This window comes from Diadema antillarum, unplaced genomic scaffold (assembly GCF_040938485.1).
Source record: "Diadema antillarum isolate AM-2024a unplaced genomic scaffold, OU_Dant_1.0 seq00001140_RagTag, whole genome shotgun sequence".
Classification (NCBI taxonomy): Eukaryota; Metazoa; Echinodermata; class Echinoidea; order Diadematoida; family Diadematidae; genus Diadema; species Diadema antillarum.
The window spans coordinates 56266-71358 of NW_027271952.1; the positions used below are offsets into that span (position 1 = coordinate 56266).

The 15093-nt window shown below is 37.7% G+C and overlaps 1 protein-coding gene across 1 annotated transcript in view; it reads right to left on the reverse strand.

Moving 5' to 3' along the window:
* Positions 1-344: 344 nt before the first annotated feature.
* Positions 345-15093, reverse strand: part of LOC139744144 (ribosome quality control complex subunit NEMF-like) — a 51997-nt gene continuing 37248 nt past the window's right edge. The window contains exons 22-36 of the mRNA XM_071654598.1: positions 14051-14143; positions 13697-13825; positions 12777-12949; positions 12006-12156; positions 11200-11237; positions 10407-10635; positions 9802-9837; positions 9292-9369; positions 7601-7922; positions 6909-6991; positions 5030-5083; positions 4079-4185; positions 3394-3437; positions 1959-2038; positions 345-715 (exon numbers count right to left, since the gene is read on the reverse strand). Of these exons, the coding sequence (XP_071510699.1) occupies positions 638-715; positions 1959-2038; positions 3394-3437; positions 4079-4185; positions 5030-5083; positions 6909-6991; positions 7601-7922; positions 9292-9369; positions 9802-9837; positions 10407-10635; positions 11200-11237; positions 12006-12156; positions 12777-12949; positions 13697-13825; positions 14051-14143 (1695 nt within the window). The 3' untranslated portion in view covers positions 345-637. The remainder of the gene's footprint in view (positions 716-1958; positions 2039-3393; positions 3438-4078; positions 4186-5029; positions 5084-6908; positions 6992-7600; positions 7923-9291; positions 9370-9801; positions 9838-10406; positions 10636-11199; positions 11238-12005; positions 12157-12776; positions 12950-13696; positions 13826-14050; positions 14144-15093) is intronic.

Consider the following 15093-nt stretch of genomic DNA (forward strand, 5'->3'; position numbering starts at 1 on the left):
CGTTGCATTCATAGCTAGATCAGAGTTAGTAATTTTGCGCATTCTTTAATCTGCGAATAGCACCCAATTTGCAAAATTTGTGAAAATAAAAAGCCATGCAAAACATAAAGCGTATACAGTAATCAAGATAGGAAAGCAGTGATGCCAACCTTTTAAATAGCATTGCAGTGTTCTGAAGGCTGAAAATGTGTATTTTTGGTGGAAAAGCAGTATTTTTACCTTTCCTGCAATAGATGTGTGTAGTAATACAATTTGGGACAAACTGTGTTTCCATCAAACCTTCAGTATCTTTGGAATTAAAACAGTACAAAATACTGCAAAAGAGTAATACGTGTAGTCGGCATCTCTGATAAAGGATGTTTCCTGGGATACCATCAACAAAATTGAATGACAGGGGTTACTCAACAATTCACATCATAATTCTTTAAGGTCTTTACTTCCTGCCAAAGATTTTGGTATGTGATGTCATCAGAGAGGTGAAGGTGTAGTCAGGTTGCCTTGGTTCTTCAAAATATGTCCTTTTGTTTTGGATCATTTTTTTTTTCTTCTCTTTCTTCCTTTGTCCATTGTCAAATGATTCTGAAAGATATGGAAGAAGTCTGCAGTCCTACACTGGAGCCTATGCACTAATCCTCCATCATTTTTTCTTCGCTCTTTGGAGGTTTGGACCGGAAAGCTTGACTTTTCCTGGGATATTCCTTGATAGATCAACATCCTGGAATGAAATAAAAATGAAACAAAAAGAAAGAGATAAGAAATGGATGACTGTAATGTAGCAGGAAAAAACAACGAACTATTAAACAAAAGGAAGATATTCCTCACAAAACAAAAAGAAAGCAAGTGTTATCATCGGCCAAACATTGCTAAAGTACTAATATGATACACAAAAGACCATGGAATGCACCTTACTCTTGACTAAGAATAACTTGAATGTTTTTTGTGCATCAGGAGTATTTTGGAGGGGAAGCTACCAAGAACTAACTAACACAGAAATATTCAAGTTTTAATATGTTCGGTCTAGGGTACAGTGCATTCCAACGTCTTTTGTTACCGATATTAGTACTTAATTCAGTGATTGACAGATGATGTCACTGGTAGAATCTTGGTTTGGAAGGGTTTTAGCGATCATATCCAAGTAATCTGAAGAAAAATAGTAGAAATATCAGTATATAGTACAAGGCATGTATTTAGATATTCATTTGGACAAGTGATGTTGAGGGTATCACGTCAATATGCTTTTACATTACATAGTCTCTTTAAGGAATGCTTCAAATTATGCAAACACAGAAAAGTCTGGTTTCTTCTGTTTTTCTACCTAAGAAGACAGCACTGTCTATGATGCAAAAGACCTGAATACACACACAAAATCAGATCTTGTTGGGAATGAAGATTTGACAATATTTCCTTGTTTTCAGTCAGTCGCACAGCAGCAAAGTTAGCAGTGATAATGGATATCTTTTCACCCAATAAGGCCTGGGATAATCTAGCTGCAGAAAGTATCATCTTTTGCTAATTAAATTGGCAACTCTAAATTTCAACAAAATCAGAAAAAATATGAAATTTGCTATTTTGAGAGAGAAATATTTACTTTAATTTTCTAAATTGTGTTGCCAAAAAAAAATATATATATATATCACTTTGAAATTTTGTGACTTAGAGGCTTTAAATCTGCAACCATCATAACCAAGGGCTTTTGATCAAAATTCAACTTTCTTCAGGGAGAATTTTTCTATCTACAAGTGTACCATAAGAAACACAATTTGTAAAAAAAAGAAAAAAAAAAAGAAGATATATAATATATATATATATATATATATATATCAGAAAAACTGCAAAAATCACAGAAATGTGGTTTCTGGGAGCTGATGGGTAAGTGAAAAAAAGAACAGCAGTATGTTGAACATTTCTGATCATGGATAGTTACAATGAATTTCCCCATCTAGCACACATGAAGTTACCTTGACTCCCTTGAACAGATCTTTTTCCCTCGGTAGTGTCTCCTTGGCATGCTGAAACATGTTGAGGGCAGTCTTTGCAGCTGAAAGAAGAATTCATCCACAGAAGTTTGTCACCAAACCAAACTCACTCACATTTTTACAATGGCTGTTTCTGTGGACTAAACTGATTTTTATTTTCATAGCTTGGTGAAGCATTTTAACTTCGGTAGTTAGCCATCATCACTGTGATAACCAAGTAATGTTGTAAGAAAATGTGACAAAAAGAGAAACACCTCAGGACGTCCACCTCTATAAATCATGAATACAACAAAAGTGTATTGTGTCAATGATACACAGTGTCAAATGAAAGGACTATAATGTAGAGGAGATTAAACAAATGTCTACTATGACATCAATTTGTGACATAAATGTCTTGCTTACATAACAATCAAGGGGAGATCAAAGACAATTCAGAATGTAAACTGCACCTATATGTCCTAAACACTTTGTGGATACTGCACATATTTTGTAGACTCTCAAGATAACTTAAGCAGTTTTTGTCCCTGCCGAACGAGTTCGAGTAGGGGACTATGAAACGGGCTCCGTACGTGTGTGTCCGTGTGTCTGTGTGTGCGTCCATGTGTGATCAAAATCTTCAATTTGCTACTTCTCTGTCATTTATGAGCCAATTTTGATTCTGTTTGCTTTATATGATAGCACTACATGGGAGCTTTGAAACTTCTACACAGAATTTCAGTTGTGACCTTTGACCTTGATTTTTGACCTATATTGTACAATGGCTACAAAATGCTACTCCTTCACCATTTCTAACCCGATTTTTATTCCGTTTGCTTTATGTGATGGCACTAGTTGAGGGCTTCAAAACTTCTACACAGAATTTTGGCCTTTGACTTCTTTGACCTTTGACCTTGTTTTTTTACCTGTATTGTACATTTTGCTACAAAATGCTACTTCCGGCGGGGACATATATTACGCACGCGTAATTTCTACTTTTCCTTGTTCATCTGGGAACTATAGGCGGTACACGTACACATGTTTTTCTGCCATGTATACTTCGTGACTACATTGTCCTTGGCAAATATTTTCATAGATATCCTCCTTTTGCAAGGACAATTCAATAAGTAAGGGCAGAATTACAGGTTCCCAAATATTACTGTTGATGAATACTCTGCTCTTCAGGCTTCTTTAATTGTGTCACATCCCGCGTCCTCATGCTACTTTACCTCAAACCATTTTCCCATGGCAAACTTCCAAAATATCGCTGTCATCTTCAACTCTGTATCATCTGTCAAATCCTAGAGTTCAGTCTTTGACTGATATCTTAAAATGTAAACATCTGATATAAAATGACTTGTTTAATCATACAACAATTACATTAATAATAGGCATTTAAAATATCGATGGAGAAAATACCATTAACTGCTGATTTACAAACCTTTTCCCTTTTTCCCTGTTCCTGGTGTCAGTTTAACTTTGAATCTGAAAATAGAGAGGAGAAATTCATCATAACAATGACTGCAACTCAACTCTACCATCACCATGACTACCACCACTACTATCAGCATTAATAACAACAACAACAACAAAATAAAACAAGGCTCATTACCAGAACCTGAAAGGAAAAATGCGTCCCTATCATGCCAAGGTGTAACTGAAGTATGTGACTGAAAACATGTTAGCTAACTGGAACACAAACATTGATAATGAACGTACATAAACAGCATGGTTAAAGTGTATTTCTGTTTTCAAGTACACACAGTCTCCTCAGACTTTTCATCAGATGATTTTTATTTTTCTACAGGTGAATGATTCTATTACATCTTCCAGGCTGCTGCAAAATATGTTGAGCATTGGCTCTTCCAAAACAGTACTCAAGGGGGCACTAGAGAGTTGAAATGAAGGGATTTTCTGATGCATTGAAGTTGACTTTTAACACATTTTCTGAAATTCTTGAATTTTTGTGATAAGAGCAATACAAACTCTAAATAAAGAATATGAAAGTAAGAGTGTGTGAGTGTGCTTGTAAGGTTGTCTGTGTGAGTGTATGTGTGTGAGTGTGCATTTGCACGTTTGTGTGTGTATATGTGTGTGCGTGTGTTTGTGCAATTTTTGCGGCTTACTTGTAGTTGTGCATGACATTGTAGGGGGCACACACAGGGATGGCAAAGAGCAGTAGATCCTCTGGGTGGGGGCTGGCAGTCAGTGTGTCCAGGACCGACACACTCTCCTGTGAAGGAGATGGAAACAAATTGAACAGCTATTAAAAGACTGCATCTAGATACATAGATGATACCATCTTAGTGGGAGATGTGACAGCAATAATGGCAAGAGTGGTAGCAGTAATGGCAAGAGTAGTAGCAATTGCCAGTTGATATTTGGTAAGGCCATTTCAGCACTCTAGCAAGGTTGAAAGTCAACTCTGTACTAGTCAATATTGCCTCAGCTGACATGCTGCACAGGTCATAGGAAAGCGCACAGCACTTATGACAAGTGTTCGTTCATTACATCATGTTCAGTTGATTACTACTACTGCGTACGATGAAGCTCATGTTCTAGTCCTATTGGATTTGATTCACCCAGAGTTGACTGTACACAGAAACCAACCAGAACAAATTTTGCTCTCTACAATAATGCTTTTACATATAGTAGTAACAAGTAAGATGGCAACAATATCAACTATGATAACTGATGGAAATAATGACAATTAAAAAAAAAAAACACACTCGCTAATACTACCAACAGTACTAATAGCACCTACACAAACTTTAAACATACACACTTTTCAAGAGTTTAAAATGTGGATCTGTCATATGTTTGATTTTTTTTTCTCTTACCAACATGAGAAATTGTATGTCCCCAGTGCATCAGAAATAGTGCAGTATGGTTTATAGTTTTAAATGGTTGACGGGCAACTGAAAGGTGTGGTGCATACTTGAAGCGCAAGCAAACTATACACATTCAAAACTTTGGCTTGAAATGTCTATCATTTTGAAAGCATTATGAGAAATTTCATATTGCCTTGTCTTGATATTGCATCAATTGAGGATAACAATCATGCAGGGGAGCCTTACCTCCATCAATCTTGAGTTGACATTTTCAACATCCCTTTCCTCTTCAGAGTCCACCTGTAATGCAAACACAAATAACTCAAGTTTGTTGGCCATGTTTTTGCCACTGTAATGTAAGAATGTGATACACTGAAAAAGTGCTCTGCCTTATCACTGCCTCACAAATATGGGAGAGAAAACACAACACACAACACCATGGAAAGGGAAATTCATTGAGACAAAGTGTACTGTAAACATTTCATTATGCACTTATTTATCATTATACAGAGCTACCAAGTCTCACGCATTCTGCGTGAGACTCAAGCATTTAGGGGCCGTCTCACGATCTCACGCATGGCACCCATTTTTCTCACGCATCAGGCATAGTCTGCAACTTTGGCCTATGATAAGGAGCTTAGATCAAAGGATTAGAGTGATAGTTGCAATTGAAGGTATATTTTCCTTTTGTCTTTCAAAAATAAGTAAAAAATAGTATATTGAAATAGCTCCCGACCGTGGGAGGCCACAGGGGGAAAACCCCTCCCACACCCTCGCTCGTGCGCACATTCTCTCGCCAAGATGCTGAGTCATGAAAATCTCACTCATAAAATTTGTTTGAACTTGGCATCCCTGCATTATATCATTACTATTTCGGGTTTTTGTTTTTTGCTTTAATGTGTCCTAATTCCCTTGGTCATGAAGGTGGTTTTCACTGTACACAAGATTACAAAAGTTTGGGTAATTATGTGGATTCTTAGCTTTACATTTGGCAGAATGCAAACAAACACATATTATACCAATATGTCATTATCCATGTAAAACAGCAAAAAAGTCTTCAGAAATAAAATGTTTTAAATCACACAAAATTACTATAAGGAACCTTCTTTACAAGCAGTAGATTCCCACGTGAGACGCATACACGTAACATTTTAGAGATACTGAACGCAACCTCATTCAGAGTGATTGCTTGGCTATTCAAGCCAGTCATAAATTTCTGAAAAGACCAATGGCATGATGAAAGGTCATGTGATCCTATTCCACACACACACACACAGCCTATACTCCTTGAAGGACGACTACCGTAAGAGACACTACAACGTGCCTTTAAAGGACAAGTCCACCTTCATATACATAAGGATTGAGAGAATACAGCAATATTAGTAGAACACATCAGTGAAAGTTTGAGGAAAATTGAACAATCCGTTCAAAAGTTACGAATATTTTAAGTGTCTACGCAGTCACTGCTGGAAGAGAAGACTACTACAGTGTATGATGTCACATGCGTACAACTATATAAGGAAAATAAAAAGAGAATTTCACAAAACTTTACTTTTTGAATAGAGTGTACATTTCTTCGACTTGCTACTGAGGTATGTTAAGGGTAATATTATTCCCCCTGCCTTCTGAAAGAGAGAAGTCGAGTGTTCTTTTGTTATGCGAGAAAAATGGAAATATGTTGAATTTTCTTTATTCTTTCTTTATATCGTTGTACTCATGTGACATCACAAGCTATAGTAGTCTTTTCATCCAGCCGTGACTGAGCAGAAACTTCAAAAATTCATAACTTTTTAACGGATTGTCCGATTTTGCTCAAACTCTCACAGATGTGTTCTACTAATATTGCTGCATTCACTCAACCCACATGTCTATGAAGGTGAACTTGTCCTTTAAAGACACGCATGTCATTTTAGTGTGTGCATCTGAAACTGCAGGGAGCTCCCAATACACTTCTGCATCTGGGCAGATACAGTTGAAATGATGGATACAACATTCCCTTCTTTAACCCTTACGGTGTCAGGGACTTTGGACAGTATGTGCAATGCTATGGGGTTTTACTGTGCCAAATGACACTCAAGGCACACAAAGCATTAAAGTCCGAAGAGTGATGTCATGACGGCATTACCTCATCCGCCTCATCCATAGCTCCTCTCCTCTTCTTGGTCTCCCATGGATGGGTCTTAATGACCGGCTTGATGGCAGATTCATCTGGACAACAGAATGACCAAATGGACCAAAAAAAAAAATTACAAAGTACAGGAAACAGTAAAAATTGCATGCAGGCTTATTACAAAATCAGTGCATAAATTGGTGATACATATCTGCCAATAAAAGATTACAATGCATGATTTCATTGGTACACAAAATGAAGAACAACTATTGAAGCAGGAACCTTTCTTTACATTTTCTCAGACGATGAAAAATCATGCAACTTTGAAATATTGTGTACATATGTTTTCTACAAGAATGCTATGGTTTGACCATCAAAACAACAACAACAAAAATCGTGCTTGAACTGAAATTGAATTGAAAGAGAAACAAGGAAAGCAGTCACAATGCATTTCATAAAGTCATTGGTCTCTTGACACTTACCGGGTATACCCTCTGCTTTGATGAACAATTTGGTAACTAAATTCTTCCAAGGAAGCTTAGTAATCTATTAATACATTTCCAATACTGTGGTGATGCATGCTAATTCCTACAAATCATAATTTTGTGAGAACAGAGAAAATAAACTAAGGTACACATCACAATCTGCAATTCTAGAAACTTTTTTGCTGCTTCATCTCTTGTGGCATCTCATCAAATGTGCATTACCTGTGGGAGTGCTTTGCTCCTGCCTTTCTCCCTGGACATCTGTTGTCGCCTCTGATGTCCTCTCATCCTCGGCATGCATTTCTTTGCTTGCTGACCCCTGGCCTTGCCCTCCAGCCGTTGACAGTCCAGGCATGTCCTGCCTCCTGCCAGTGGTCGGCCGCTGCCCCCTGCTGGCCTGGTTTCCCTGCTTCTGCTGTTGGAGCTGTTGCTTTTGTTTGCTCCTAGCTGTCTGGTTGGGCTGGTGCATCCGACTCAGCTGCTCCTCCTGGCGCTTTGCCTTACGGCTTTTCTTCCCTTTCATGTCCTTGGGACCACCAGCAGACTAGTATCGGCAGATGAATGAGCACACTGGAGTAAGAATAAGGTGCAACCAACTCCCCTCCCCTCCCCCCCCCACCCTCGTTTTTGTACACAATGAATAAGTCTTTGGTGCATTCAGAAAACTGATGCACCCTGAAGAAAAGGGATACTTTGAGATCAGCTTGTGTTTATGCATTAACCCTAATCCCAGCGTTTTTTTTTTGAGGGATTTGAGACCACCATGGGGGGGGGGGGGGGGGGGGGGGGAGGGGTCTTTTTGGCCCCCTCCTTCAGATCTCGGTCATGGATCGCGCGATCCTCACGAAAATTTGCACTATGGTAGAGGCCAATGTAATCTACAAGACTGTATAGTTAAATTTTTCAAATCTTTTTTAATGTATTTTATATTAATCAATTTATGCTAATTTATGCAATTTTTTTTTTTTGCCTATTAATAAAAAAAAATAAAGCTCCAAGACTTCTATTTTTGGTGAACATATTCTTTTCAATATCCTCAACAATGATTTTGAAGCAAAAATTTGGCTTCATAATTATTTCTGATGTATTTTATCGTCTATTGAATTTCTTATGTATTTCTATGTTTTTTCATCAAATTTGTCGCAGAAACTTTTTTAAGCATAATCAGGCTAAAATAAATCATTATCAGCCATCGAAAGTAAAAATATTTATTTTTATATGAATTAATTGCAAAAACTCAATTTACATTGGATTTGTACAATATCATGTTTTTGAGCAATTTTTGGGTCGACAAATTTTTTTCAAAGGGGCGTGGCTTCAAAACGGTATGCCCGGGGGCAACAAATTTGGTCTCAAAAGTTGCGCGATACTTGAAAAAAAAAGTCATTAACGTCGCGGCGAGAGCATCATGCGTTGCTAATTTTTTATGCTCTGCCTTGTCTGGTGAATTTCACTTGTTTTTAATTCAACTGAATCAAAATATGAAGTATAATTACATACAACAAGCAAAAAGAAAATACAAGAATTATGTGTTTCCACTTTTACAGTACAACTAATATACTCAAGAGGACTGGAGTGTGGATGGAGTATGGGATTTAGTCAAAGATCATTATGGAGTGTCATGTGACTATCAACTGAGTGGGAAAAACTTCCATTATCATCACCATCATCATCATCATAACATTTCTCATACTTGCTACAGACATCCTCACAAGTTGAACTTTCTCTCCATATCTCAAGGAGCATATTCTAGATCCGAGTCAAGCACTTTAAACAGATCACATCTCAGAGATTGTGAAGTTTGCATATATCATGTTCGTACACCACACAAGGTACACGTTAAAAAGCACAAACCTTAATACAAAGAAAGACCATTCGAAAAATCTACGTGGGGTAAAAGGGAAAAAACTCACAGCAAGAATTTCCATTCGTAGCCTCCTCTCCTCCTCATCCTGATCTTTGTACTTTTGTTTGATTTTCTTCATCTTGTGCTAACAGGAAAACAAAAACAAAAACAGCATACAGAATAAACACCTGGGCCCCATTTCATGAAAGGTTGATACGATGACAACTCTTGCTGGAATGGCAATTGTCATGGTAACGACAAGAATCCAGCTTCCTGATTGGCTGTTGCTATTGGAAATTGCCATTCCAGCAAGAGTTGCCATCCTAACATCTTTCATGAAACAGGGCCCTGGTGATGCCTCTGTAATGACAACATGATGGACATCAATCAGAATACATTACTGCCACAGTTGCCTTTAAAAAAAAATACTGGTATCCATTCATTTTTCATTCATTTCTCATTAGTTACAGCTTGAGAACTGAAAGAGATAAAATAAGAGCGAGTGACAAAAATACTATGGTTTGAAGAATGTCGAGCACACACATACACAAACACACATACAACCAAGATTACATACCTTTTGTCCTCTTTTTGGCGGTGCTTGTTGAGAACTCTGAAATAAGAAAAAGGGGGAAACATTTTTTTTTTTTAATTGACTGCACATTTGTCTTACCTATCCCAAAGAATGGGAATGGTTTTGCATGTACATGATCAAAAATAATAAATAATATCAGATGTCCAAAGTAATAAAAATTGGTAAATATAAACAAATACAAAAGGTTGTTTTTTTCCATGATCTGCTCAACCTTGTGAAGATGAGTTTTTGAATTTGTCAATGCACTTTTGACTACAATTTTGGTAATTTCTCCAGAAAAAAAAATATTTCACTTATGACTATGCTATAAATGTACTTCATTTGTTTCAAAGACTAAATCAAGAGTAGGTGGTGCCACGTTATTTCAGACCTGTGGTCAACAAATGTTGCCAAAACAAAAAGGAGAAAAAAGAACCCACAAAAGCAGAAGAAGATATTGTAATAAACATTAAATCAAAGAGTTAAATGAGGTCAGACCATTCCATATTGAGGATACAACAGCAGGTGATGAACATTGCTGTACCTGGCCTTTGGATGTTCAAAGCACACATTTGATTGAGCCCCTCCTAATCCAACACTTTACTCACTGCACTGGATTCAGACACACTCCTTGAAACAGACGCCTTCGCCCCAGCACTATTCTCTAGTCTCGCTCCTTCCTCGTCTTCTTCGTCTTCATCAACCCTTCTCTCGCTCCTTTCCTTCTCTTCCTCTCCATCACTCTCCTCCTGTCTCGTGTCGGCCGTTGATTCACCTTCTGCACCCTTTGACCCCGGGGCTGCTCCTCCTTGCTTCTGCTTCTGTTTCTTCAAGTCTCTGCGTTATCAATAACAGGTGGTGATATCAAAAGAGCACACCATCACAAAATTGTACGAGGTTCATGGTGGTCTAGATTTCCACCAAAGCTTCATTCAGTATCTACATGACATTCTGAAATTGCTAATTAGTATCAGAATAACATACACTTTGGCCACTTCAAGAATATCATCAGAATGATTATAAAATACTACTGGTAATATTGTAGTCTGATAATAGTCAGAACAGAGCATTTCGGACTTTTACGTGATTCTTTTTTTTTTTTTAATTCTGGATTGCATGCAATGCAACAATTGCACAAAAAACACACAATTCTGCAAATTGAAACCAAAAACAAGATGGATGTGTCCTACTGTCATCTATGAACATGACTATGTTCTTTACAAGAACTGCCCACAACAGTACAGAAATGTCATTACTTGGGCTCTACATGTTTATCCTTTCCTGTCCACATGTTTTGAGGTTTAAATCTATAAAATATTTGAGTTCTAAAACAACACTGTCACTGTAAACAAAAGAATGACAATAATAGCAAAGTGGTAACAGAAGAGAAATGGAACATACCTCCTTTGCTTTGCAGACAGCTTTGGCCTTGACTTTTGCTGAATGAGAGATACACAGAATAGGACTATTAACATTCTGCACAATTTTGGAAAGAGATCAACAAGTATGTTCCCACATATTACGCAGACACACAAAAAAGAGATATCATGTTTCAACACGTTCAACCTGTGGCTTACCTACATTTTCAGGCTAAAATCAATTGAAAGTGTAGCATTTTCACCCTTGCCCTCCTTTTCTTTTCTAAAGTGGGAGAGGTAGGAAGTTTTCAAAATATATTGGCTCACACTTACAGGGAAAATCCACCGTGAAAATTAGATTGCGTGAAAGAAGCAGAAATCCTTTCAAGTAATTCACTCCTTTAACAAGTTATTGCATTGACAGAGCTCTCCTAAAATTTTACCTAGACCAGTGACCTTTGACCTCTACACTCATTATGCTAATCTATTTTCAACACAAAACTGCTCTGCTATAGATTATATCTGGACAAAGTTGACTAAAACCCATCACACACTGCTCCAATTATTCTACAAATTTGCGACATTTGAGACCCGGACAATAATTTTTGCCATGAACAACAAATTCCATTATTACTTGGTGGTATCAGAGGAAACAATTAAAATAATAATTCTCTTTGTCCTGTAATTACAATATGGAGTGAAACAATCAGATTACAAAATTGAATCCACAACGTGACACATGTGAAATTGTTCAAACTGCACCAACAAATCATATCAAAGTGAACATCTTAGAGTTCTTTCTGGGTAGCCAAATCACTACCAGAGGAATTCTAACTTTTCAGGGTATACCTGTGTCTCAGCTGCGGGTCCTCCAATGACGATTGGTTTGTCATCCCCAAGATAGATGACTGCCTTGCCATCCTCATCTACAATCCCATCTGCAGAGTGGTAGCTCCCTGTACTCATGACACTAGAACCACGGGGCCGCGTCTGTTCATATCTAAGTCCGATTTCAAAAATAGTACAGAGTTACCTAATGAACATGAGCAGTGTTAACAAATAGAGTTGCAGATATACATCCAAATAAATAAAGATTTTTTTTTTTTGGTTTTTTTTTTGGACTGCTTCATCGTTGAAGACTTCTTGTTTTTTGTTCTCCCTAAACAAAAAAAATTCCATGAATCAGGCTTTAACTTCAGCAGAGAAAAAAAGAAAAAAAAAAACCCAGCAACTGTCAGTGTACTATCATATATGGCTAACTCAACGGCTGCAATGAATAATTAAATTAAATTTGCCTTCCGGTATTCAGTCATGCTTTGCCATTTCTGCATCATTTCTTTTTTCTTTCTTTTTTCAACTTTCTTTTTCTCTATGTCATGCATTGATTTCTTGTTCTAAAGAAAGAAGAGACCCTGATTTACAGACATTAGCAGAGTAATAAACAGGGAACTATATGAATGACTGCAATTCATACAGAGAGTTAAACTTTAATGAATTTACAACAAAATCTTTGGTTTAAAATCCAGCTATGGCTACTGAGTTAACAAAGAATATTATGTAGAGTGCTTTTAGAATGTCTGAGTAAATTTTACTTCCTACTAGCTAATGCCATCCACCAACCTGTTGCCTTGCATGTGAAGGAGTGGAATAGTGGTGTCTGGATACAGGTTCTCCTTGTCATCTTCATCTTCCAGCTCTTCCTTCACAGTGACAGTATGAGTGTCCTCTTCCTCTTTCTTCCCTTCCACCTCTTCCTCCTCCTCTTCCTCCTCCTCTTCTTCATCCTCATCTTCCTCTCTTCTCTCACCTATCGTTGCACTCCTAGACTGGGCAGCATCCATCCCCCTTTCTGCTTCCTCCCGGTCATCATTTTCCACACCTTTGTCTGACCAAACAATTCATGGGTGCAATGATGAGAGCCAGGAAAGAACCATGGAAACAGATGCATAAAGATATATACCTCAGGAGCTTCACAAGAGGCACAAATGGCCATGTGTAAATAGGCACACACCCATGAATTGATGAATGCTCAAATGAATACACACATGCAGATAAAACCAGAGAAACATGCAGTTGCACTACCAGTACATGCATTTCCCAGGCAAATTACTGTAAAGGTTGATATTTTTCGAGCAACTAATTTTTCGCGCTCAGGCGGGTGAGAAGAGTTTCGAGTGTTTTAATTCCGCGGAATCAAGACATCAACTACAGGAACATATAGCAAGCAAAAATATTCGCGTGCTTTTATTTTCACACTAGTTTCTGATTGCAAGAAATGCACGAAAATTTGAACACCGCAAAACTTTCCACTTTTACAGCATTGCTTTCATTTGGCTTCAAACAAGTATTAAACAATATTGAATGAACTGCAGAAAAAAATTAGGCACTTTACTCAGCATAAGCTGTGCACAATCACATAGTGAAGGCACGCTACTACTCCTCTGGGAAACAGAAGGATGAAGAGAAAAGTGGTCCTAAAACAACTTCTGCTCACCAGAGTGACAAGAAGAGTCGAGTCTTTGCTCAGGTCCCTCTGAAGCAGCCTCCACTTTGACCTCATCATCCACTCTTTCCTCTTCTTCCTCCTCTCCTTCCTCCTCCTCCTCATCATCATCTTCGTTCTCCTCTTCATTGACCTCCTCTTCAATGTCCTCGACATGGATGTCAGTCTTCAGCATTCAGGAACCATTCAGGAGTTTGATGGTGAAGCAGTTTCATACAGGAAATATTGAAAGTAAGGAAATGAAACAGATGGGGGGGGGTAGAAAATAATCATGGGGTTTCAGCTCTGAATTACCCAATTTTGCAAATTCAATACACTCTCTACATTCTCAAATTCAGCTAAAAATATGATTCCTTTTTAAGAGCAAAACTTAACGAATAGTAGAGCGTACCTCCACCGTCTCGGCAACAGATGAAATCTCGTCCTCCTCCAGTCCTCTGACTCGTCTCTCACCCTTGTGTCTCCAGGCACAGGATTCGTCAATCTGAAACAGACAAACATTAGCAAACCACAAGAGGTCATTTTAGCGCTTAGAGACATTTCATGTGATGATGCGCTACATAAATATTGAGAATTATTATCATTACTTTTAATATTATTATTATCATTATTACTATTACTATCATCATTTTTTTATAAACACTGAAATAAGAACTGGTGGGGGTGGGCAGGAGGGATTAAAGGGGGCTGGACATGCCCCTGACCTTCAAGATAAAAATTAAACCTTGATGCAGCTTTACTGTGGTGACATTTGAAGGTATGCCATTAACTGAATTGTGTCTTTCCAGGGAGGGGAGGGGGCCTGGCATTCCCCTGAACTTCAGTATGAATTAACCCTGAAGTAGCTTCTCTGTGCTTGTCCCTTGATGCCATGTCATTCACTGAATTTACTTGTACTACCTTGTATCTACCTCTTTGCAACTTCAAGGCCTGGAATACATAGACAATTTATCATTCTTTACCAACAAGAATATGTCCACACACCACACCAATGCTCCTGCTCTGTTATCTTTGGCATAATTCTGAGCTGACAGAGTACGAATGATAATATCATAATTCACAGTAGTCCTAATTGATTTTGTAGAAGACACTCTATCCTTTATACTGGGTATTCACACATTCTTAAGAATGAAGTATATAAAATCTAGCCAACTAATGCTTTGTCATTAATGGAGCATTAAATTTTAACCCCTTCTATGAAGCTGTCTATGAGAAATGAAAATGACAGACTTCACTTGGCAATGATTGTGAGCTTTATCTGTTGTACAGCTAAAGTTGAGTTTTATTTCTTTTAGGTACAGATCTTGATAATGACACCTAACAAACTGATGATGGCTGGATATCTGCATTCCAATAGTGTTTGAACCCACTCATCCTTTTTTTCAAGCTAGAATGAACACTGTGAATCAAGTTACTGCATCCGCCATATATTTA